This window comes from Ovis canadensis, chromosome 15 (assembly GCF_042477335.2).
Source record: "Ovis canadensis isolate MfBH-ARS-UI-01 breed Bighorn chromosome 15, ARS-UI_OviCan_v2, whole genome shotgun sequence".
NCBI lineage: Eukaryota > Metazoa > Chordata > Mammalia > Artiodactyla > Bovidae > Ovis > Ovis canadensis.
In genome coordinates, this window is record NC_091259.1 from 91,000,878 (window position 1) to 91,025,240 (window position 24,363).

The window sequence follows — 24,363 nt, forward strand, 5'->3', positions numbered from 1 at the left end:
GTGTCCTTCTGGACATCTGTGAGGTCACGGGCTTTATGGGCTTTGTCTGTTCTGGACGCTGCCCTCCGTGGGGCCTGAGTCATTGCCGTTGGAATGCTCCAGCTCTCGTGTTCTGGCAGCGGAGCTCTCAGCCTGTGGGAGTGTCACCCCTGACACACGTGGGGAGGGGTGCCAGGTGTCAGAGACCCTGTGCCAGAGGAGAGGGTGGGTGCTGAGGGTCTGTGATCTGGAGACCGGGGTCTCAGCAGGTGTGTGGACGCTGAGGGTCTGTGATCAGGGGACTGGGGTGCCCCAGAGACTAGGCCTGAGGCTTCTGGACCCTTGGCCCCCCAAATATCAGAACTCTGGCCGAGGAGTGCTCTCCTCTTGGAAGGAGCTGGGGAGGTAAACACGCTTCTTTCCACGACACGACCCCAGGCCTGTCGTGTGGCCTGGAATGCTCTTCTGGTGAAGCAGCAGGAGATGCCGGGGCTCAGAGACCCTGTCGGGACATGTGGGGCCTGAGGGCACCAGGCCCCCGTCCAGCCCCCAGCAGCAGGGGCTTGTTGCCGGCTCGCCACTCACTTTTATGTTTGCTTAAATCGATTGGTCTGCCTGTCAAAGGCCGTGTTGAGAGCCCCCCTCGTGTGATGCCTCTCCTGGACAAAAGGGCAGTGGATTCCTAGAGGCTCGTGGTGAAAGAGTGGGCGCTTCCTGATGGGGTCCGCGGGAGACCCTTGGTTAGTGCCCCTGCTCCCGCCCCGCCCCCCCCCCCCCCCCACGACGGCTGGTGGGGCTGTTCCTCTCAGGAGCACCGTGTGTTGTTCTTACAAAGGTTACTCTGTGACTAGGTCATCTAGGAAGAAGCATGAAGTCTTCAAATAAAGTAAAGGGGAAAATGAGGTCCCTGGGCTCCCATCTCCCTGCCCAGAGGCAGCCCCCATCACGGCAACGCTCAGGGGTGTCCTGTGTGTACAGAGACGGCTGTAGGCGGCACTGTCTGTCCAGTTGTTTAAACTGCCCCCTCCTGAAAGGCATCCACAGCTGCAAACTAGGCTGCAGTGAACATCTGTTGGAGATATTTCAGTACTAGGATCTCTGACTATATGAGGCGCTCATTTTAAGTCTTGATGGACATTTTCAGTAAGTAAATAGCAGATTCGCTTTCTGTTGGATCAGCCCGAGCTCTGTGGTCTGAGGGGCAAATTGGGCGGATCTGTGTGTCGAGTCCATGTCCTCTTAACCCAGCTCTCGTCTGTCTCAGGAGGTAAGTCCCATGGGGTGGACTTTGAAAGCAATTTATTTAGGTTGCACTTGTTCGGTGCAATCCTTTTCTTCTGACTCCTCGAGTCTCTGAGACCAGACTCTTGTCGTGGGGGCACTGGACGTTCACTCACAGAGCTTTCCCTTCTTGGCCCTTCCTCTGCTGATGCTGCAGTGGGAACGTTCCCCGCAGTGAGAGCGCGGTGTCCCGTGGCGTCCAATCACTGCGCGATGCCGAGTGTGCTTAAATCCGAATGAGGAGTGTAACTGCACGATGGGGTCTTGGGGTCTCCTCAAGCAGATGCTCGTTCACATACGAACTCCTGCGAGCTTTAGACAGGGCTGCCGGCCTGGCCTGTGGGGCCTGGGTGCTCAGCCATCCCCTGCCCACCAGGTCCTTCCCATGGGGATGGGCAGGGGTGCCAGGAGCGGTGGGCATAGGCCTGCAGATGCTGCCCAATGGATGGAAGGCCCAGGCCTCTGCAAACAGTTAACGCCTCTCCCAGCAAAGCAGGAGCCAAGGCCTGGCGCACATGGTCAAGGAGCGCGTCCACGAAGCCGGGCCAGACCTGGGGCAGAGCTGCAGCTCTGGGGCTCACAGGTTGATGCAGGAGCCGCTCTTCCAGGGTGGGGTGTCAGAGGTGCTGGCCAGGAACGGGGAGCGGGTGGTTCCCTCCCCAGGCCCCCAGCCCCGCCTGACTGAGGGAGGCGTGCACAGAGCTGAAGCCTGGTGAGACCCCAAGGCCCCAGGTGGGCGGTTCTGGAGACGGGGTGGCTGATGAACCTGGGGCTCAGGAGCGTGTGGCCACGTCCGTCTTCAGAGTGATGAGGAGAAGCATGCATTTCAGTCCCGAGGGTGAGGTGTCTTCATCATGTCCGTCTGGGTGACAGATTTAGGCAGGGCCGCGTGGACCGGCGGTGTGCATTCACGGCCAGCATCTGTAGAGCGAAGCCCCGGATGCAGAGTCAGCGGAGCCTCGCCGAGTGGGCACCGGTGTCGCTACGTGAGGAGGAGGACTCCCTCCCGCCGGGACAGCCGGGACTCCCGCTCTGGGGGTGGGAGGGCCGTTCCCGCAGGCTCCCGGCTCACGTGCAGCTTGTCCGCTTGTCAGCCCGACACAGGGTGAGCCTTCCTGGCCCTGCCGGCTGCAGGCCCCAGCACTGACCGTGGCGTCTCTTCTAAGCCTGGGCCTGGGGCGCTGGCCCGTCCAGGTCTGGACATGTGTACGGAGGAGAGAGGGTGAGGAGGCGGCCGTGCCCGCCCTGCTCAGCCCCAGGCTGGTGCAGTGTCCGCCCCACCCACGGGGACCCACTCAGCCTCTGTTGGGATGTTTCAGACCGATCCCCACCGCCTCGTTCAAGGAGGTGGTAGGATCAGCCATCTCCCTCTCTGAGAGCCGGGAGCACTTCGGGGCTCATCTCTCAGGAGGAGCTGGTCGGCCGGGCACCGCACACCTGTCCGTTTCCCCGACGCCTCCGCTTGGCCGGCACGTGTGACCATATTCAGGGACGGGTAGCCTGCGCCCCATCTCAGGCCCTCGAGCTGCAGCGAGGCAAGGCTCAGGCAGGCCCCTGCCCCAGCCCACCCCGCCCCAGGGAGGCCTGCCAGGGGTCCTGACGCCGTGTCCTCTGCCAGGAGCCCCTCTGTAGCCATCAGTCAAGGCCCAGGCCAGCCGCCCAGGTCATTCCGGGACCAAAAGCCTGCTCATCCTACAACAGAGAGGCGACCGGAATTCAGGAGAGAGTGTGGGTGGAGCTCCTGCTGGAAGGGAGGCAGCAGCCCTGGCCTCCGTGGAGCGTGTCATCAGCGTTCGGCCCTGGTGGTCCGGTGACTGAGACTCTGCCTTCAGTGCAGGGGCCCAGGTTCTAGCCCTGGTCAGGGAACTGGATCCCGCTTGTGGCAACTGAATATTCTGCATGCCACGTTGAAAACTGAAGATCCCATGTGCCACTGCGAAGCCCCAGAGCAGCCAAATAAATACATTTTTTTTAAAGTTTCATCAGGAATGAACTGCGCATGGGAAAGCAGCAGGAAGCAGGGGCTCCCTGGGGCTGGTGGGCTCCGAGCTCACAGGCCTCCGTCAGAAGGCCCTGCACAGGCCCTGGAGCCTTGCTCGGTCGTGGCTTGTCAGCCGCGCGGCCAGAGGTGGTTATCAGCGTCACAAGCAGCAGCGCTGATGACCGTCGTCTGAATTAATAACTGTTTACATTGCTGTTTACGGGGTTCTGGCACGCATCGCCTCGTTCTCTCACAGTGAGTTCCGTGGAGAAACCCAGCGTTTATCACCCTCGTTTTCCTGGTGCAGCCATCCCCATTATTAGCGTATTGAGGGCTCGTTAGTTACCTACCAGAAGGTCCTCAAAGCAGCTAGTTCTCCAGTGTCTGGCCTTCGATAGCAGCTGTGGCTTTGCTGTTTTCAGTGTTAATTTTACCCCTCTTAATGAGCACAAAGAGGAAGGTTTTTTAATCTACAAAATCACAGGATCTAGAGAGATGGGTAAGGAGAAGCCCCACCCTGGAGGAGGCTCTGCAGACGTGTATCAGAGGATAAGCTGCAGGCTGCTCTCAGATCTACCCTGGGGCATGGGCACAGTGCAGACTCGGGCTCAGTAGGTCCCAGTAGGGCCTGCGTGTCTGCGTTTCTCATGAGCTCCAGGTGTAGGGCCTGCAGGGGAAGGGCACTCCTGGAGACAGAGGTGCCCAGTGACTTGTCATCCACTGGCGCACAGACCATGGAGTGTGTGTTTCTGCCGGGACTGTGTTGGGACAAGGAGTCACAGAGAGCCATCTCCACCCCACCTGGACCCCTGCACTGCTGAGTGGGGGAGGCCCTCACAGCTTCTGGGGAGATGGGGTTGTGAACAGAAGTTATGTCAGTGACTTGGGGAACTCCCAGGAGCTTTCTGTTGAAGTTCTGGCCAGTGATCAGGGATTGTTCCCGGGTGGAATGATCGCTCAGTGGTGTGTGTGTGTGTGTGTGTGTGTGGTGTGTGCACTGCGGGATGGTCAGTGGTCAGTGTGCCCGTGTGTCCCTGTGTGTGTGTGTCTCTGTGTGTGTGTGTGTCTGTGTGTGTGTGTCTCTGTGTGTGTCTCTGTGTGTGGTGTGTGTGTGCACCACTGGACAGTGATCAATGTACCTGTGTGTGTGTGTGTGTGTGTGGTGTGTGTGTGTGCACTGCTGGACAATCAGTGTGCCCGTTTGTCTCTGTGTGTGTGTCTGTGTGTGTCTCTGTGTGTGTGTCTGTGTGTGTGTGTCTGTGTGTGTGTGTGCACCTCTGGACGGTCAGTGATCAGTGTGCCCGCGTGTCTGTGTGTGTGTGTCTCTGTGTGTGTGTGTGTCTCTGTGTGTGTGTGCACCGCTGGACAATCAGTGGTCAGAGTGCCTATGTGTCTGTGTGTGTGTGTGTCTGTGTGTGTGTGTGTCTGTGTGTGTGTGTGTCTGTGTGTGTGTGTCTGTGTGTCTGTGTGTGTGTGCACCTCTGGACGGTCAGTGGTCAGCGTGCCTGTTGTGAAGCAGAGGATCCGCACGCAGCTCTGCGCGTCCTCGCCTGGATGAGTGCGGGGCGGTCGGGTGAAGCTTAAGGCCACGGGAGCATGTGCACCACGAGGCGTGAAGGAAGGCAGAGCGTGTTCTCTGGGGAGGATGTGGTCAGAACATGGGGAGACCGCGCTCGGCCGTGGGTGAGCTGGAGGCCTCCCGCGAGCAGCAGGAGCTGGCGCGGAGCCAGGCGGGGGCGGGGGGCGGTCTGGGGTGGCCAGGGAGCGCACAGGCCTCCTTGTGCCGTGCCGGGGCTCACGCTCCAGGGCGGGTGGTCAGGGTCCTGCCAGGCCCGGGTGGAGACTGTGTCCAGGTTTGAGGACCCTGCTGTCTGCCATCATGGAGTCACTGAGCCCTGAGCAGCACAGACTGTGCGTAGACGGGTGGTGGGTTATCAGTAAATTTATGGATGTTGAAATGTCAAGTTCAATACAACTGTTTTATATCCCTAAGTAGTCATCTTTTGATTTTTTCCAACCATTTACAAATGTGAAAACCGTTCTCAGCTGGCAGACTGCATGCAGGCACGAGGTGGACCGGGTGGAGTCTGGCGTTTGCAGACCCTTGGCTTCGGACAGCAGCCCAGGGGACAGTGCTTTCACCATGAAATTGACAACTGAAATAAGATGGTTCGGTACAACGTCCAGCACGCAAATATAGTGAAACGCTGACTTAAACGGAGAAGGCGATGGCATCCCACTCCGGTACTCTTGCCTGGAAAATCCCATGGACGGAGGAGCCAGGTAGGCTGCAGTCCATGGGGTCTCGAAGAGTTGGACACGACTGAGTGACTTCACTTTCGCTTTTCATGCATTGGAGAAGGAAATGGCAAGCCACTCCAGTGTTCTTGCCTGGAGAATCCCAGGGACCGGGGAACCTGATGGGCTGCTGCCTATCGGGTCGCACAGAGTCAGACACAACTGAAGCGACTTAGCAGCAGCAGCAGCAGCAGCTGAATTAAATGGGGAAGGTTGGGATTGTTCATACTAGGGACACAGAAAACCCACTGAAGCTATTCTATTTGCAAAGCATGTTAAAATGAATTGATTTCAAACAGTGAGAAGATGCTTTTGTCGCTTGTAAGATATGTCTTTAGCAAGCCGTGTTGTTAAGCCCTCCCTGCGCGCCTCACAGGACAGCATGCTTTGCGGCTCGTGAGGGCCGCCTTGTCACAGGCTCTTTCGCTGTACTTCCCTGGTGTCCGCCCCTCATGCAGCCCTTGTGAGCAGCTGAGACAGGTGACAGCCCCAGGTGCTGGGGCAGGGCCGTGCCACGGAGCCAGGGCCCCCAGCCCTCCGTGACGGCAGTACCCAGGGGAGGGCCAGGGCTCACATCCAGACTCCTCTCAAAGATACTGCCCTTGTTTCCACATCCCCATGCAGGTGGCCATTTGGGAGAACTGTATTTTGAAATTTCACTTTAAGTCACTCAGAACGTGGAACTTTTTGGAGAAGGAAGCCACTGGTAGGTTTACAGTTACCCAGGGGTGACCGTTTCACAGTCTCCAAGTGTGTTCCTGCCCCATCCCCTAGTGAGCGTAACTCTGTGTTTCTTTCCATCCGTGATTTCAGTTCTATTTTGTAAGTTCATCTGTCCGCTCTGTTTAGGTTCTGCCTTGTAAGCATTGTCCTACATCTGTCTTTGGTTTCCGTCACTCAGTACGAACTCTCCAGGCCCATCTGTGTGGCTGCAAATGGCTTTATTTTGCTCTTTTTGTGGCCAAGTAATATCCCTTCGTACAACGTCTTCATCCATTCGCCTGCCGATGGGCACCTAGGTGGCTTCCACGTCCTGGCTGTGGTAAACAGTGCTGCGATGAACGTAGGGGTGCATGTGTCTTTCTGAATTATAGGGCTTCCGTGATAGTTCAGCTGGCAGAGAATCTGCCTGCAGTGCAGAAGACCCCGGTTCGATCCCTGGGTCGGGAAGATCCGCTGGAGAAGGGAGAGGTTGCCCACTCCCGTGTTGCTGGGCTTCCCTTGTGGCTCAGCTGGTAAGGAATCACGGTACTGCAGATACACGCCCAGGAGTGCGGTTGCCAGATCACACGATAGCTCTGGTTTTAGATTTCAAAGGGCTCTCCAGACTGCTCTCCACAGTGGCTGTCCCTGCCCCTGCCTCTCGTGTCTCGCTTCAGCAGACGTGCAGTCACTGCCATTGAGGGGGAGACATCTCCGTTTCCGCCCCGGGCTCAGCAAAGACCAGGTGTGGGACCAGCTGGGGAGTGCGGGCTGCGGCAGTCCGTCCACACTGCCTGTCCCGTGGCCGGCCAGACCTGAGCCCGTGGCGTGGAGGCGGGGGGAGAGGTGGCCTGTGGCCGGTGAGGCTTGGTCGGGCAAGACTGTGCCTCAGCCAAGGCTGGCTCTCACGTGCCTCTTCCAACCTGTGTTTGAGTTTAGCTTCTGTTTGAAGATAAATGGAAAGACCACAGACGCCTAGGGGCCTTTTCAAAGCAGGGCCAAGGCAGCCCTGACCGCTCCCCTCCTCCCAGAACGGGCTGGAGGGGAGATGGTGGGGGTTCTGTGTCGCGTGAGGGCCCCCTCCCCGCCCCGGCAGCCCTCCGACTCCAGCTTCCATGATGACTCAGAGGTTAAAGCGTCTGCCCCTAATGCGGGAGGCCCAGGTTCCCAGGTTCAACCCCTGGGTCGGGAAGATCCCCTGGAGAAGGAAATGGCAACCCACTCCAGTATTCTTGCCTGGAGAATCCCATGGACGGAGGAGCTTGGTGAGCTACAGTCCACAGGGTCGCAAAGAGTTGGACACGACCGAGCGACTTCACTTCACTTCACTTCACCTTCCTGGCAGCCCCCTGGGGGCACGCCCCGTCCAGACGCCCCTAGGCCACACCCGGTCCTCAGGAACGTGAGCCTTGGATGCTCGGTCCCTGAGCAGACGCTGTTCCTAACTGGTCCCTCTCTCCAGGTATCTGCACCGCCAGCCCGGGGGCTGTGACCTTGAGGTGACCCCGAGGTACTGTGCCAAGTAGCTGCTGCTTTGATGTCTGGTGGCTGCTGTAGGAAGCCAAGTCCGCCCCCGAGTCCTCTCGGTCCCAGCACCGAAAGGCAGCTTCTCCGCCCTTAGACCCCTGCCGGCGTGCACCCTGACCTCCCTTCTGAGCGCAGCCCCGTGTTGAAGGCCGGCTTGTCTGTTCCTCGCTGGCTGCGTGTGAGCGCTGCTAGGCGTGTGTGCTGCGTGGCGGCCTCGAGTCTAGCGTCGGGCGCCGTCCGGGGGCTGGAGGCGGAGGCGGGGGCCCAGCTGCCCACACCCCCCGAGCCCAGCTGGTGGGCCGGCTCTGAGGCCCTGTCTCCCGCAGGCTGGACTGGAGTGGCCTCGGCGCTTCGTTGTGGCGGCGCCGGCACCTGGGGCTGCAGGCCGACGGCCAGAACTTCAAGCTGGAGAACTCGGCCTTCTGGATCTTCGGGGGCTCCGTCCACTACTTCCGGGTGCCCCGGGCCTACTGGAGGGACCGGCTCCTGAAGCTGCGGGCCTGCGGCCTCAACACGCTAACCACGTGAGCAGGCCCCGCGCCCCGCGCCCGCACCCGGCGCCCCTCACCTGGCCCGGCTCGTCTAAGGGGGAGCAGCCCGGCCCCCGCGTGGGTCTAAGGGGGAGAAACCCGGCCCCCGCGTGGGTCTAAGGGGGAGGAGCCTGCTCCCCCGTGGGTCTAAGGGGGAGCAGCCCGGCCCCCGCGTGGGTTTAAGAGGGAGCAGCCTGCTCCCCCGTGGGTCTAAGGGGGAGCAGCCCGGCCCCCGCGTGGGTCTAAGAGGGAGCAGCCTGCTCCCCCGTGGGTCTAAGGGGGAGGAGCCCGGCCCCCGCGTGGGTCTAAGGGGGAGGAGCCCTGGCCACCTGTTCATCTTTGCAATCGGGGACCTTCCCCCGAGGCTGGTGTGGGTGGCGTCCAGGAGAGGGGCACCCGGGACTCAGAGGCAGCCCCTTAAAGGAACTTCTTTTTAGGGTAAGAACCTCCGTCTGTGACAGGGTTTGGGACTCTAAGTACTGCATTAGAGTGGTGCTGATGAGTAGGGCTGCTTTTTACCCTACTTTTGTTGCCGACCAGGGTTCCAGGACTCTCATCGATGGGCACTGACCAGAGGCCAGAGGAGGGTCGCAGAGAGGGTGTGCCTGGGGGAGCAAGGGCAGGAACAGGGGCTCCTCCCAGGGGTGGGGCGGGTCTGGGGATGAGGTGGCCCCCCACTAGGTGATGCTGCTTGGAGGGTCCTGCGCGGACCCTGCTCTCGCCCCGGCACCTTGGAAATGGCAGCCGGGTTCTGGGTCTCTGTGTCTCGGCCGCACTTTGCCCCGTGGGTTTGCAGTTGTGCTGAGTCTCTCAGAGTTTCTCTGTATTTTGTGTCTGTCCAGGTGCAGGCACCTCGGCAAGGGTTCCAGGTCCTAGCCTGCCTCGCTTTTAACTGCTTTGCCCATAAAGTTACTTCTTTCTCTGGTGAAGAGACAGGATGATGGAGAAGGGGGAGGGAGGGATGCCCCCGCATCTCCTGGCCCTCTGCCCTTCTCTGGGGTTGGGGGGTGGGGTGGGGGGAGGGCTTGCCCTGCTTCTGAGAGCTCCCGATCTCTCCAGTTTTTCTCCATTCCAGCCCTGACGCCCGCTCAGATGGCGTACCTGAGAAATCAGCCTTCAGCCGTCACGAGGGTTTTAGGGACAGAGGTGCTGGTCTGGGAGACAAAGTGGAGAACCACTGGGGGCCTCATGCCCGTCACCCTCTCCCCTGCCACAGCTACGTCCCGTGGAACCTCCACGAGCCGGAGAGAGGCACGTTCGACTTCTCCGGGAACCTGGACCTGGAGTAGGTTCTGTGACCTGGCCGGGCGGGGCCCGGGGTCTGAGGGGCGGGGACCCATGGGCATTTGGGCAGAGGGGGCTGCGGGGGGAGCCTGTGCTGGCCCCATGCCCTTCATCGTGACCCCGCCACCCCTGGGCCGGGCCTGCCCCCCCCCCCCCGAGCCCAGCCCCGTGGCCCCTCCCCAGAGTGGCTGGGCCGACGTCCCAGGTTGTGGGCTCAGCGGTGACCCCCGGGGAGGGCCGGGCAGGTGAGGGGAGAGGGCGCAGGGCCGTGTTCCCCCGGGCTCCGAGTCCTGAGAGTGGGTGACCCCGACCCCCCAGGGCCTTCATCCTGCTGGCGGCAGAGGTGGGGCTGTGGGTGATCCTGCGTCCAGGCCCCTACATCTGCGGCGAGATGGACCTCGGGGGCCTGCCCAGGTGAGCGGGGCTGGCCAGGAGCTGTGGCCGGGGGCGCCCCTACGTCTGCAGCGAGATGGGCCTTGGGGGCCTGCCCGGGTGAGCGGGGCCGGGGGCGCCCCAGCAAGGTGGGCCTCGGGGGCCTGCCCGGGTGAGCGGGGCCAGGCCTCGGCCATGGCTGGGGGCACCCTGTGTGCTTGTGTGAGTGCTGAGCACCCCGCGGGCTGATGTTGCTGCCTGCATGTACGTTTCACCCTGTGCTGAGGTTCTTTTTCAGGATAAGTGGCCCCCAAAGGGCAGCCTCGTCAGTGACGTCACAGTTGCTGCCTGTCAGATTCCATGTGGCTCCATGCTGCAGGCGCGGGCAGCCGTTCTCAGGCTCCGGGCTCTGCTGTGGGGCTCGGCCTCAGTCCGGTCCTGCCTGCTCCAGACAGGCCTCACTTTCTGAAAAATGGAAGTCAAACCCACCCTCCTGTTCCTTAGATGTGCTATGAAGCATTTTTTTAAGGGTGAGGATTTTGATGATGTAGAGGAGAGACACGCAGTTTCAGCTTCATCTTCCGCCTTCAGATCTCAGGCCCTGATGAGCTGTCTTGGGATGGGGTCTCCAGAGGAGTCAGAACCGTGCCTGTGGTTGGCTCAGGAGTCGGGCAGGATTACCTGGAGCCAGGCCAGCCCTGGTGCCAGGTGTCACTACCACTGGTAATATTCCAGCAGAAGGGTTTCCTGTTGACAGGTCTGTGCTCCAGCTTGAGCTGCTAGCTCCCTCTCCCGGGTCCACCCCTGAGAGGGGAGCGGGCTGGTCCCTTGTGCCACCTTCTGCTCTGCAAAGGCCTCACTCTCATCTCCAGGGTGACCGGGCCTGCCCCACTGCCCAGACCCCTTCTGTCGCTGGGCCTTCAGCTCGGCGAGGGGCCCCGAGGCTCACACAGCCAGAGCAGCCTCGTCCCCCCTCCCTGTGGGTTAGAAACCCTGTGTCAGCGCGGCCCTGATTAAGTCTGAGCTGTGAAGCTCTCAGGCTGCCCCGCACCCTCTCTCAGGTCCTGGGCGGGCAATCCCAGGAGGCGGAGCTGGGCGTGCTGCAAACAGAGTCCCAGCGGGGGCCTGAGACGACTCGGGCGACGGCCCCAGGGGGCCATCCCTCCACGGTCAACCAGTGACCTGACCCGGTGATGGCTTTCTCAGCCTGTTCAGTTCTTTCTGGACCAGGATGGGAGAAGCGCTGGGGCCTTTTGCAGGAAAACATAAACGTTCTTCAGAGTCTGTATGAGAAGGAAAACAGCTTAGCTGCAGTTCTGGAAGTGGCGCGCCGTGCTTACCTGTGGGGTGGACACCACGGGCGGGCCAGGGCAGGGTTAGCCTTCTCTGTCTCCAGCTCCCCCTCCCTCTCCCCCTCCTCCCTCCCCATCTTCCCCTCCCCCCCCACCCCACCCTTCCCCCACTCCCCCACCCTCCCCTCCCCCACCCCTCCCCCTTCAGCCCAGGGCAGGGTTAACCTTCTTTGTCTCGAGCGTCCCCTCCCCATCCTCCTCTCCCCCTCTCCCTGCCCCCCTCCCCCCTCTCCCTGCCCCTCTCCCCCCTCCCCCCCAACACCTCCCTCCTGCGCGGATGGGGAGCAGCTGGACCAGAGAGGGGAGGCCAGACCCCTCCTCTTGGCCCCCAGGATTGCGTTTTGTGCTGACAGCAGAAGGCGACCCCTGTGTCCTCCAGCCCCAGGGATCCCTGACCCCTTTCTCTTCACCCCTCTCTGATGAGATGCTGTGTAAAGTCCTGAGACCCACGGGCCTTGGCTTCACTGGAAAGCTCTGGTCCCTCTGACTGGCGGCCAGACCCCTGGCCCTGACTCAGAACTAGAATGGCCAGCGGTGCTGGGTCCTCGGGGAGAAAGCAGGTTCTGGCCCGTGCCAGCGTCTGCCCTGCATCCTGGCGGGTCTGGCCGTGCCAGCCTCTGCCCTGCATCCTGACTGGCCTTCAGGGTCACCCCTGGGCTCCCTGAAGCTGCTCCCTTTCAGCCATCATCTGCTCAGAGCAACCCCCCAGACGGTGAAACTAATCACCCTCCCTTTTTCATTCAAGCTGGTTACTCCGAGACCCTGACATGAGGCTGAGAACAACTTACAAGGGCTTCACGGAAGCAGTGGACCTTTATTTTGACCACCTGATGCTCAGGGTGGTGCCGCTCCAGGTAAAAGGGCAGACTGGGCCTGCCCTCCGCGCCCCCCACCGGTGCCGCAGCCCGGTCAGGCTCTCAGCGCGGCTCAAGGCGCTTCCCGAGGCCGCCACCCTCCTCCGCGGCGGCCTGCCTGGTGCCGCGCTGCCCGGCAGTGCAGGGCCCAGCTCCGCTGGAGAGACGCCCCTGGGACAGCCCCTTGCCTGTGAGGAGGGGGCCTTTTCCTTATAGTCTCCGCTGATGGCGTCCTGAGTCCATCCCTCGGCTCCCAAAAGGGCGCTGCGCGGTGCGGGTTTATCATTCAAAACGGACGTCTTAAGATGAATTTGGGCGAGAAAGTGTCTGAACGTGGCATCTAATAATTGGAAGCAATGAAGAAGCAGGAATGCAAATAAACTCTTGCTTCTGTAAAAGCAAGAAGTGTGACGCTGAGAATTAGCATAGTTGAAAAATTAGTTCACTGATAAAAACAGCAGTGAGTCAGTGGTTTGGGATATTCACAGCACACAGATCAAAGGAACTGTTGGTCCTATGTAGGGTGGGCAAATAAAACACAGGATACCCCCGCTACATGTGAACTTCGGATAAACAAGAAATACATTTTTTAAGTGTACATATGTCCTGAATATTGCATGGGACAGTTACATTAAAAAATTCATTGCTTATTTAAAAATTATTTGTTGTAAATTCAAGCATTATAACTGGATGTCTTGTATTTTTACTTACTAAATCTGGCAGCCTCAGTCATGAAAGAAGCAAGAAGCTACGAAAATTCTTAGTCTAGATTTTTGCAAGGAAGATGGCTTTGCCAAGACAATTCAGTAAGCTGTCGTAGGGTGGGCAGCAGAGGTAGGGGTGGCTGTGCTGGGATGTGACCCAGAATCCTTCTTAAGCACGGAAAGGTCATACCTAATCCAGGACAGTTTTTTCTGGGTGCTGTGCTTAGGTGCTTAGCCGTGTCCGACTCCTTGCGACACCATGGACAGTTGCCCGCCAGGCTCCTCTGTCCATGGGGATTCTCTAGGCAAGAATACTGGAGTGGGTGCCGTGCCCTCCTCCAGGGGCGCAGGTGTCTGTTTGGGTCCGTTTTCGCTTCCTTTGGATATACACCGGAAGTAGTATTGCTGGGTCACATGGTCTTTCTGTGCTTAAGCTTCTGAGGGAAAGTTAACTGTTCGATGACAGTTTACACCCTCATGGACAGTGCACAGAATTCTGATTTCGTGACACCCTGGCCCACAGTTGCTGTTTTCTCTCTGTTTCATAAAAGCCATCCTAATAGATGTAAAGTGGTATCTCACTGTGGTTTTCATTTGAATTACTTAGTAATTAGTGACGTGGAGTATTTTTTCATGTCCTGACTGGCCATTTATATATCTTCCTTGAGAAATGTTTATTCCAGTTCTTTGCCCATTTTTTAATTGGTCTGTGTGTTTTTGTGGTTGTAGGAGTTCTTTCTTCAGTATCTCTCAGTGTCTTATCAAATGTACGACTTGTGACTGTCTTCTCCCTCTGAGGGTGCTCACTGGTGGGTCCAGTATCTCATCAAATGTATGCCTTGTAAATATCTTCTCCCGCTCTGAGGGTGCTCACCGGCAAGTCCAGTATCTTGTCAAATGCATGACTTGTGACTGTCTTCTCCCTCTGAGGGTTCTCACCGGTGGGTCCAGTATCTCATGAAATGCATGACTTGTGACTGTCTTCTCCCGCTGAGGGTGCTCACCGGCAAGTCCAGTATCTTGTCAAATGCATGACTTGTGACTGTCTTCTCCCACTGAGGGTGCTCACTGGTGGGTCCAGTATCTCATGAAATGCATGACTTGTGACTGTCTTCTCCCGCTGAGGGTGCTCACTGGTGGGTCCAGTATCTCATGAAATGCATGACTTGTGACTGTCTTCTCCCGCTGAGGGTGCTCACTGGTGGGTCCAGTATCTTGTCAAATGCATGACTTGTGACTGTCTTCTGCCGCTGAGGGTGCTCACTGGCGAGTCCAGCACACCTTGCCTTTCCCTGTGGTGCCTCTGCTTTAGCTAACTCGTTGCCGACCCTGGTTCCGTGGCCTCTCCCCTGTGTTGCCTTCTGAGAGGTTTATGGTGTTGCTCTCCGCTCCGGTCTGCGGCCTCCTCGGAGTCAGGGTTTCAGCTGGTGTGCATGAGCTGAGGGCCCAGCTTTATTTTCTGCACGTGCGTATCCGGCTTTCTTGCCATGATCTGTTGAAAAAAAAATGACTGTCCTTTCCCCATTGAATAGGTTTTGCCACCCTTGGAGAAAATCCTTTGACCACATGTGTGAGTCCATCTCTGAGCTCTCTATTCTACTCCATTGGCCTATATATCTGTCTTGAGGCCAGGACCACACTGTTTTGATGACTGTAGCTGTGTGGTAAGTTTTGAAGTCAGAAAGTGTGAGACCTCTAACTTTGTTCTTTTTGTCCAACATTGTTTTGGATATTCAGAGTCTCTTGAGGTTCCATGTGGATTTTACGATGCCTTTTTCTGTTTGTTTTGAAACACTGGCATTTTGACAAGGATTACACTGACTTTGTAGATTACTTTGAGTAGTAATGACATCTTAATAATGTTAACTCTTTCAGTCCATGAACACAGGTGTCTTTCCATTTACTGGCATCTTCTTTCTTTTAGAACACTTTGCAGGTTTCCGTGTGTGAGTACTTGGCCTCCTTGATTAAATTTATCCCTGAGTATTTAAGTCTTTATGATGCTACTGCTTGCAGAAGCTTCCACTGATACTGTGCAGAAGCTGTTGAGTTCTTCGTGTGTTGGCTTCATATCCTGCGATTTGCTGTGTGTGTTGATTACAACTAACAGGTTTGTTTGTGTCTATAATCTTCATGGTTTTCTACTCATAAGATCATATTGTCTGCAAACGAGAGATAATTTTGCATCTTTCTTTCCGACCTGGATGACTTATCTCACTCTTTTTTTCTAATTGCTCTAGCTAACACTCTCTATATCTTGTTGAATAGAAGTGGTAAAGGCAGGAATCTTGTCTCAATCTTAATCTCAGAGGAAAAGCTTTCAGTGAGTATAAGGCTGGCTGTGGGCTGTTCACATATAGCCTTTTTAAAGGTGAGATAGTTTCCTTATATTAGAATTTGTTGAGTATCTTTATTATGAAATCATGCTGAATTTTTGAAATGCTTTTTTACATCATTTGAGGTAATTGTGTGTGTGTGTGTGACCTTCATTTCATTACTGTGGTGTTTAACATCGATTTTATTGAACCATCCTTATATTCAGGAATAAACCCCGCCTTTTCACGGTGCATAGTCTTTTTAGTGCTGCTGGATTTGGTTTTTTAGTGTTATGCTTGAGATTTCTGCATCAGTACTTGTGAGGGATGTTGGTCTGTGGTTCTCTTTCCTTGTTAACTTTTTCTGGCTTTGGTAGCTCTGGCCTCGTAGAGTAAATCTGGAAGTGTTCCCTTTTTTCAGAATGCTTAGAATTTGAGAAAGATTGGTGTCAGCCTCCTCACTAGTTATGAATCTGTTCAGATGTTGCTTTTTTCGCAGTTCAGTCTTGGCCTGCTGCGTGTTTCTACTTGAGTCTTTCTTACTCTAACTAAAGGTTTCTCAATTTTGCTAATCTTTTCAGAGAACCAAGAAGAGATTGGTTGCTTTTTCCCTATTGATTTTCTAATCTTCTGTTTTCCCCCCTGCTTTCATATTTCTTATTTCCTTCCTTCTGTTCCCTTTGGGTTTATTTTCTTCTTTTCCAGTTGCTCAAGGTGAAGAGTTAGGTTATTGGCTTGAGATCTTTCTGCTGTTTTAAAGTGTTTGTAGTGCTTTCATTGTAGCCCACAAGTTTGCACGCTGTGCTTTTATTTTAATTTGTCTCGGGATATTCTCTAGGCTTCCTGAGATTCCTTCTTCGAGTCACCGATTGACACTGATTAAACAGCTCACAGTCTCGTGGATTTTCCAGTTTCCTTTTTGCTGTTCTGCTTCATCTTTTCTGTAATTGGAAATGATACTTTGTATGAGTTCAGCCTCAAATTTTGTTAAAGCCCGCCTTGTGGCCTAGCCTGCGGTCTGCCCTGGAGAGTGGTCCGCGTGCGTCTGCGGGCAGCGTGCTGTGCCGCTGCCGGGCGGGGTGCTCTGGGCACGCTGGCCAGCTCCACCTGGCCTGCAGTGCTGCTCGAGTCCTCTGTGTCCTTGACCTTCTGTCTGGTCGTCCTGCTTACAGTGGAGTGCTGCGGTCTTCTACCGTTTTTATAGCGTTGCATTTCTCCCTTTAATTCTGTTTTTATAGAGTTGCATTTCTCCCTTTAATTCTGCCAACATTTTATTTACTTTGGAGCTCTGGTGTTTGGTGCCTATATGTGTATGACTATCGCACCCTCTAAATTGGCCCTTTTACTGCTGTGCAAATATGAGTATCTGTGCACCTGTGCACATTGAACAGAGTCTTTCTCGCCCCTTCTGACAACTGTGACTCAAAGTCCATGCCGTTCGCTTCTCTGGTCGCCCCCTTTGGTTACTGTTTACACAGAACATCTTTTTCGATACTTTCTCTTTCAACCCATGTATGTCCACGCGTGTCTTGCAGACAGCCTACAGTTAGGTGTAGCTTTTTTATGCACTCTGAAAATCTGTCTTCTGCTTGGGGAGTTTAGTGCATTTGCATCTAAAGTAATTACTGATAGGCACGCACTCACTTTTGTTGTTCTGTTATTTTTTACTGTTTGTCTTATAGCTTTTTTCTCCCTTATTTCCTTCATTACTGCCTTCCTCTGTATTTAGCTAATATTTTTTTGCAGCAGATTTTACTAGTTGAATGTTTTAAGGAACAAGTTTTGATTCTTATTTCCTTTTGTGTTTATTCTACAGATATTTTGGTTTCCATGGGGATCACATACCCTGTCCTACAGTTATGACATTCCATGTTATACTGATAACCACCTTAACTTCAATCACATACAAAACCTCTACTTTTTACAGCTCCGTCCCCTTTGCATTATTGCTATCACAAATTGTCTTTTTATATATTGTGTACCAATTAATATAGACCCATATACTTGTCTTTTAACTCCTGTAAAGAATAAGAAATGGAGTTACAAACTAAAATTATATATTTGTTCACATATTTACCCTTCCCAGGGAAGTTTACATTCTCACCTGGCTTTGAGTTCTCATCTAGCACCCTTTCATTTCAACCTGAGGGACGCTGTGCGGCATTCCCTATAAGGCAGGTCTAGTGGTAATGTATTCCTTCAGCTTTTGTCTGTCCGACAGTGTCTTAATTTCTCCATTATTTTTGAAGGACAGTTTTGCCAGATAGAGAAATCTCAGTTGCTAGTTTTTTCCTTCAATGCTTTGAATATGGTACCCTACTGCCTCTGTCCTGCAAGATTGCTGATGAGATATCCGTGGGTAATCTCACTGGGGATGGTTAGCAGACATTCAGTCCACACTCAGAGGTCTTTGCTGTTTGGTCTTATCCACGCTATTTAGTGTGGGGCAAATAGGCTCATGGACGTTTTGGGTAGAACTAGATTTCAGGGACCTTCTGGCATGAACCGAGTGTCCTGTGAGCCAAATGTCTTATGGCTTGTCTGTCTCACGGATGTTTTGGACAGGACCAAATGTTCTGCAAGGTTGGGAGCCCTTTGTGCATGTCAAGTTGTGTTTCTCTTGATCCTTTCAAGAATCTCTTTGTCTTCTGACAGTTTGATAATATGCATTGGTGTGGGTCTCTAGCTTAACGTTACTTGGATTTCACTGAAGCTCGGATCTCTGCCCCTTTCTTCTCCTTTTGGAGTTCCTATAGTGAGTGTGTTTGTCTGTTTACTGATTTGCATAAAGTCTCTTAGGATCTCTTCCCTTGTCTTTATTCTTTTTTCTTTTTGCTTCTCAGACTCAATAATTCAAAATGACCGTCATCAAGTTTGCACGCTCTTTCTTCTGCCTGTTTGAATATGCAGTTGAACTCCTATGGTGAATTTTCCTATTTGGATAATGTACTTTTCAGCTCCAGAATGTCTGTTTAGTTCTTTCCGAGATCTTTCTGTCTCTTTATTGGTGTTCTCGCTGTGTCCATGTGTCCGTCCCTCGGCTTCTGCCTGTGTTTTTCTTTGGCGCTTTGACCGTATTTACGACAGTTGTTTTAAAATCCTCTGTCTTCTGAGTTCAGTGTGTGCGTTTCTTTAGAGACCGTTTCTGGTTCCTTTAGATACTGTTTCTAGAGATTTATTTTGTTCTTTGAATGAGCTACATTTTCCTGTTTCTTTGTATGCCTTATTTTGGAGGGTTAGAGTTAGGCTTTTATAAAGCCAGTCCCCTCTCCCAGTGTTTGCAGTCTTCTGGAAAGACCTTTAGTATTTAGTGGGCTCCTGAGCCTTGAGATCAGCCTGGGATGCAGGCTTGAGATCTTCTCAGGTATTTTCTTGGTATGCGTCCTGTCTGGTTTGTGTGTATGGCTTAAAAAAAAAAAAAAATCCCCCAGCTGCTTCTACATGTTGGTTTCTCCAAGAGTCTCACCCTGGATTCTTCCTGTGGCCTTAGATACCCTATCATATTCCTCTGCCTGTAATCCCTTGCTCCCGGGCATCCGTGGGTCTGTAGTCCCCCTGAAATGTTTACAGGCTGTGACCCATCGCTGCCTTTTGCAGCTTCCAGCCTGACATCCAAACCATACCAACGTTTTCTGTCTGATCTCCAAGTCAGATGAGATAGAAGCTAGTTCTCTAGGGAGCCCACAAATAGCCCGAAAGGTTGCAAACAAGTTCCATCTTGCTCCTTCTGTCCTGACGGAGGGGCTGGGACTCAGGCTGTGTCCTCCTGGCTGCACCTTGCTGCTCAGAGAGTAGGTGAGGCACAGGTGAGCACAGTCATGGACTGTGCTGCTGTTTTGAATGTGTCTTTTTCTTGATTAGACGTTGACTTGTTTGCCTACAAATCTGGCTTGTTTCCAGAGCTCCTATAAAGGTACTTTAGTAGGTGTGCAGGGAGACAAAGGCCTGGAACTTCCTTCTCCCTGTCTTGCTGACGTCACTCAATTGTATATCAGACCTTTTGAGACTTGCACTTCTGAATGGGATGTTTTGCTGCCATTGGTGATACGTGTGGTGACATTAGCTGATATAGCTCCCACTACACTCTCAGCTTCTGATTGCTCTCTGTTTTCTCAGTACAAGCATGGGGGACCCATCATTGCTGTGCAGGTGGAGAATGAGTATGGGTCCTACAACAAAGACCCCGCCTACATGCCTTACATCAAGAAGGTAAGAGTCAGCTCAGCTCACCCTGCGCATTGCACCTATGGGCTCTAGTGTGATGTGTGGGCCTGCCACCCAGCACCATTGGCTAAGCGGTAAATCCTTTCTCCAGACCTTGATTGCAACAGGGTCCTCACTTGTGCCCTCCGTTGGCTGAGTTTAACAGGGATTTTGGTACATACGGTGCTGCGGCGGCTGAGAGTAACGGAACTGCCTTGACAGGGCGTGGCTGGAGGTCTTCCTGGCAGTGGAGGTTGCTGATCTGACCCCAGCACTCAAAGCAGCGGCCCCTCCTTCGGCTGCACGTTGGCTTCATCTGGGAATTGTTTAAACTCACTGTGCCCAGGCCACATGCCGTCTGTTAAGCAAAGGTCTCTGGGGTGGAGCTCAGACATCCTATTCCAGCGTGCCGGTGGCTGGAGCCCCTGACCGAGTGTGCGGCAGGGCAGGCAAGGGCAGGGCCAGAGCGACACCGAAAAGAACAGGTTCCTACTCAGAGGTGTGCTGCAGTCCATGGGGTTGCAAAGCCTCGGCTGCGGTGAGTGGCTGAGCAACAGCTGCTCAGAACTGGCTCCTCTCGCTCGGCAGCTGAGACCTGGAGCAGCTGCATCCATTTCTCTAAGCCTCTGCTCTCTTCTGTGAATTGGGACTGATGGGAGGGTTTCCTGGCAAACTATGTGTAGTCAAGTCGCAGGCTCAGTGCTGCTTCGGCATCCAGCGAGCGGTCAGTACACAGGACAGTGATGACATCACTGGCACCAGCGTTTTGTACTTGGGAGGGTCGGCCCCCGTGTGCGTCGAGAAAGCCTCAGTGCCTCCAGCTGATCTGATGAGAGCTGCTCTGGCCCCTGGTGTCCTGGGTGACACCCCTGCTCTCACGGGCAGAGTCATGTCCATCTGGGGGCGCCTCCAGGCCCTGCAGACTCTCGGAGGTCCTCACCCAGTGTGCCCTCCTCCCCTGCAGAGGGGCCAGGCTCCCTTGGGGAGGGCGGTATTCTTGAAGCCGGATGGGGAGAGCTCAGTCCTTGTCTGGGGGGCAGGCTCAGGCCAGCGGGGTGTCTTCTGCCACAGCGCCACCCTGAGACTTCCCTGGGCCAGAGCCCCGGATGCCTGTTCTGTGCCCGTGGGGCTGGGCCAGGCTTCCCCAGTCCCTGGGCTGCAGGGAAGGAAGCTGCTCTGTTGTCTCCTACCGGGTGGTGACCCTGGTGTCTGGGATGGGGTGCATAAAGGGATGCTTGCCTGGTCTCGAAGCCCAGGGGAGCCTGGGCTTCTGGGATGCACGCTTCTCCCGGCTCCAGGGCCTGCTCCGGCGGAGGTCAGAGTGTGAGGTGGTGGGAGGTGGGAGGAAGGACAGCCTGTTGTCTGACCCTCCTCGCAGGCCCTGCAGGACCGGGGGATCGCGGAGCTGCTCCTGACCTCAGACAACCAGGGCGGCCTGAAGAGCGGCGTTCTTGACGGAGGTACCTGCCAGGAGGCCGTGGGGGGTGGGGGCTGCGCCCTGGCCTGAGCTCTTGCGTGCTCGGCGCTGGAGGGGCCAACTGATGGAGCACCAGGGACACCCGGGGCTCCGCGGATGGCAGGACACGGGACAGCAAGGTGAGCGTCTAGCAGGGTCCCCCAAAAGGCCAGGCAGACCGCGGCCTGGTGTCCGGCAGGGACAGCTGCTCGCAGCTCGGTCCTCAGGCCCTGTGGGCACCCCCCTCTTCTGGTGCTGGGTCCCCGCCAGCCGCTCCCATTGGAGCAGAGGCCTTCGTCCCGGTCTCCCTGCGCCGCGCCCTCCTGGGAGCCCGGCCTCTCCCCGCGGGGCGGCGGTCTCTGTCGGCGCCGCGCTCCCCGCGTCCACGCTCACGCTCCCTCTGCTCGCCCGAGGGCTGTGGTCCTCTCTCCCCGACGTTGTCCTCTGCAATGCAGAAGTGGCCCCGAGTGACACGTGCGGTGCCCGCAGCACTGGCTTCCGGGCACCTATGGGCAGCCCCTCCCGGCGCGCCTCCCGAGGGACCCACGCGTCGGCGCTGTCTCGTCGGGTGGGACCAGGACCCAGGCTCTGGGCTGAGGCGTCGGGCCCGGAGAGCGCTTCAGCCGCGGGCCCGCCCCTCCACCGCGGGCCCCGCCCCTCCACCGCGGGCCCCGCCCCTCCACCGCGGGCCCCGCCCCTCCACCGCGGGCCCCGCCCCTCCACCGCGGGCCCCGCCCCTCCACCGCGGGCCCCGCCCCTCCACCGCGGGCCCCGCCCCTCCACCGCGGGCCCCGCCCCTCCACCGCGGGCCCCGCCCCTCCACCGCGGGCCCCGCCCCTCCACCGCGGGCCCCGCCCCTCCACCGCGGGCCCCCGCCCCTCCCCTCCTCTCCCCTCCACCTCTGGCCGCCTCTCCTCCACCGCGGAACCCTCCCCTCTACCGTGCGCCCTGCTCCGGCCCCTCCCCTCCACCTCGGGCCCCAGCCCCGCCACCGCCGCCCCCCGCCCCGCCACCGCGGGCCCCGCCCCCGCCACCGCGGGCCCCGCCCCGCCACCGTGGGCCCCGCCCCCTCTACCGCGGGCCCCGCCCCCGCCACCTGGGGCCCCACCCCCGCCACCTGGGGCCCCACTCCTCCACCGCAGGCCCCGCCCCTCCGCCGCGGTGCTCCCCTCCACCACGGCCCCGCCCCTACGCACCTGCTGCCTGGAAAGATTTTTTTCAGTTAAACGTGATTAAAGCAAGACTTTCACCAGGTGTGGAAGAAATCTTGGAAATGCTTATGAACTGAGAGGCTACCCTTGCTTGACGTTTATACAGAAGCGCGTGTGGCTAGGCAGTGAGCGGGGACCTGCGTGCGGCACAGAGCTCAGTTGGGTGCTTGGTGAAGACCCAGGGAGGGGTAGGGGGCCAAGGGAGGGAGGCCCAGAGGGAGGGGCATGTGTATACCTACAGCTGGTCCACGCTGTTCTGCAGCAGACACCAGGAACATTGTGGAGCGATTATCCCCCAACAAAAACTCAAAACAACAATGAAAGCAACACGCGGTGCAGCCTCCGCGGCCCTCGCCCCGAGGTGCCCACTTTGAGCTGTTTGCCTTTCCCTTTGGCTCTGCCTCCGTGATTCTAAATAACCTGCACAGAGAGTCCTGTAGTGTGGATGTCAAGCCCTTTCTCCTGCTGCCCCAGCCCCGCGGCTTTCCTGGGTGCAGCTGTCCCCCCACCACTGTCCTTGATGGGCATGATGCTTTGGGCCCGAGTAAGGTCCTTACACGGGCCGGGCAGCCCATCGGTGTTCTGGACGGTGTTTGTGGCCAGCTCGCTTCCAGTGTAACCACCCATTGGTTTTCCTTTCCTTTCAATTTTTTCCTGTCCGTCCTCTTCCCTGTCTCTCTCAAACACCTACCTGGCCGGCAGCTCCCGACCCCCATCAGGGTGTCTGAAGACGCCCGTGCCTATCGGAATCTGATCCAGTCCGATGGTGCTGGGCCCTCACTGTGTCCCTGGCCCGATGGTGGCCCAGGTCCCTGGCAGTCCGGGTCCGGGGACTTTGAAGTGTCGTCCGTCATTTTCTCCACGTGCTGCTGGGACTTGGGCCCTAGTCTCTGTGGAGTCCACCTTCCTCGGCTCTCTGTCGGCTGGACAGAGCAGTCCTGGAGGCTCCCTCCTGTGCTGCCCGCCTCTTCTCTGGTTCCGTCCTCTGTGGATCCAAGGCGCGTGTTCACCCTCTGCGCCGTGCAGCTCTCCAGCTGTCTGTCTTCTCCTTTTCCTTCCACTTTCTGGGCAGTTTCCTCAACCACCTTCTGCCCATCCTTGTAGCTCCTGCACCGCGTTTTCCTCGAATGCATTTCTTCTCTGATGGCCTGCTGGCCAGCGGCTGTGACCAGTGCCCTTCCCTGTGGGGTGACTGGACTGAGGCGGCAGTTCCCATCAGGGGAACCAGGTGTGGGTGTTGGGGGTGACTTTCACAGGATTAAGTGACTCTGGAGGGAACCCTTCGGGCTGACACGATGAGAATCTAGGGGCAGGAAGGTGCAGGAGCCATCTTCTGGGCTTCCTCTTCTGCAAGTGCCGGGACCGCTGGGGCTCGGCTTTCCTAGGGGTCCAGGCACGGGGTGAGGGGAGAGGTGGCTGGAGGGGCCACTGGGCTGCGGCGGGTCTTCGTCTCTGCTCTCACAGGCTGGTTACGACCGCCCCGCCCCTTTCCTGGCTCCCAGGCTTCCCTGTGCTGTGCCCTCTGCGAGCCTGTGCCCGCCCGGCCCCTCCTCACCCTCCTTCTTATTCTCCAGTCTGGAGGGGGTGGGATGGAGGAGTGCAGGGCTCCCTCGGCTGGTTTGACCTGTGGTACCGAGGTTTCTGCTGGGCCGGTTCAGACTGGCCCCCTGTTGGTGTGGCTGTTCACGTTAGGTGAGGAGAGTCTGGATGTGGGGTCCTCTCCATACCAAGTGGGCCTCCCGGGGTCCCAGCTGATGTTTCGCTTTTTAAAAACGTAATCAATTTTTTTTATTAGAGTTCAGTTGCTCTCCAGCATTGTCAAGATCTCTTTTTCGGTTTTTGTTTACTCACCACGTGGCCCCTGGGACCTTCCTTCCCCGACCAGGGATGGAAACTGCACCTGTTCAGGGGACTCGCAGTCTTACCCACCAGATCTCCAGGGAAGCCCCGTGATCAGGGCTCACGTTCCACAGGAGACCACCCAGTGAGCATTCACCTTCCTGGGCACAGCAGAGCTCAGGCCAGGGCACGTGAGCCCCTCTGTCCAGGGACAGGAAGCAGGCAAGAGCCTCGGAGCCAAATTCTGCCTGAGGGTTGGCCGCGTCCATGCCTGTGGGCCAAACATGGCACATTGTTCTTGGTTGTCCTTTTCCCTGGTGGAAAGCTATGAGGATTATCGCTGGGGCTGGAACAGAACACTAGCCCTCACCTAAGGCGTGAAAGGGGAGTCTTCCTAGACGACCACCCAGTGCTGGAGGCTGGGGGTGCAAAGTGGACGTCAGACTGCAGGCTCCTGCGAAGGAGAGGTCAAAGG

General features: G+C 56.7%; 1 protein-coding gene across 1 annotated transcript in view; it reads left to right on the forward strand.

The window, feature by feature from the left end:
• The window catches only part of LOC138420937 (beta-galactosidase-1-like protein 2), a 40,700-nt gene that overhangs the window by 2,824 nt on the left and 13,513 nt on the right, over positions 1 to 24,363 (forward strand). Inside the window, exons 2-7 of the mRNA XM_069554642.1 lie at positions 8,095 to 8,292; positions 9,515 to 9,583; positions 9,901 to 9,996; positions 12,052 to 12,160; positions 19,296 to 19,388; positions 20,761 to 20,842. Coding sequence (XP_069410743.1) covers positions 8,095 to 8,292; positions 9,515 to 9,583; positions 9,901 to 9,996; positions 12,052 to 12,160; positions 19,296 to 19,388; positions 20,761 to 20,842 — 647 coding nt within the window. The remainder of the gene's footprint in view (positions 1 to 8,094; positions 8,293 to 9,514; positions 9,584 to 9,900; positions 9,997 to 12,051; positions 12,161 to 19,295; positions 19,389 to 20,760; positions 20,843 to 24,363) is intronic.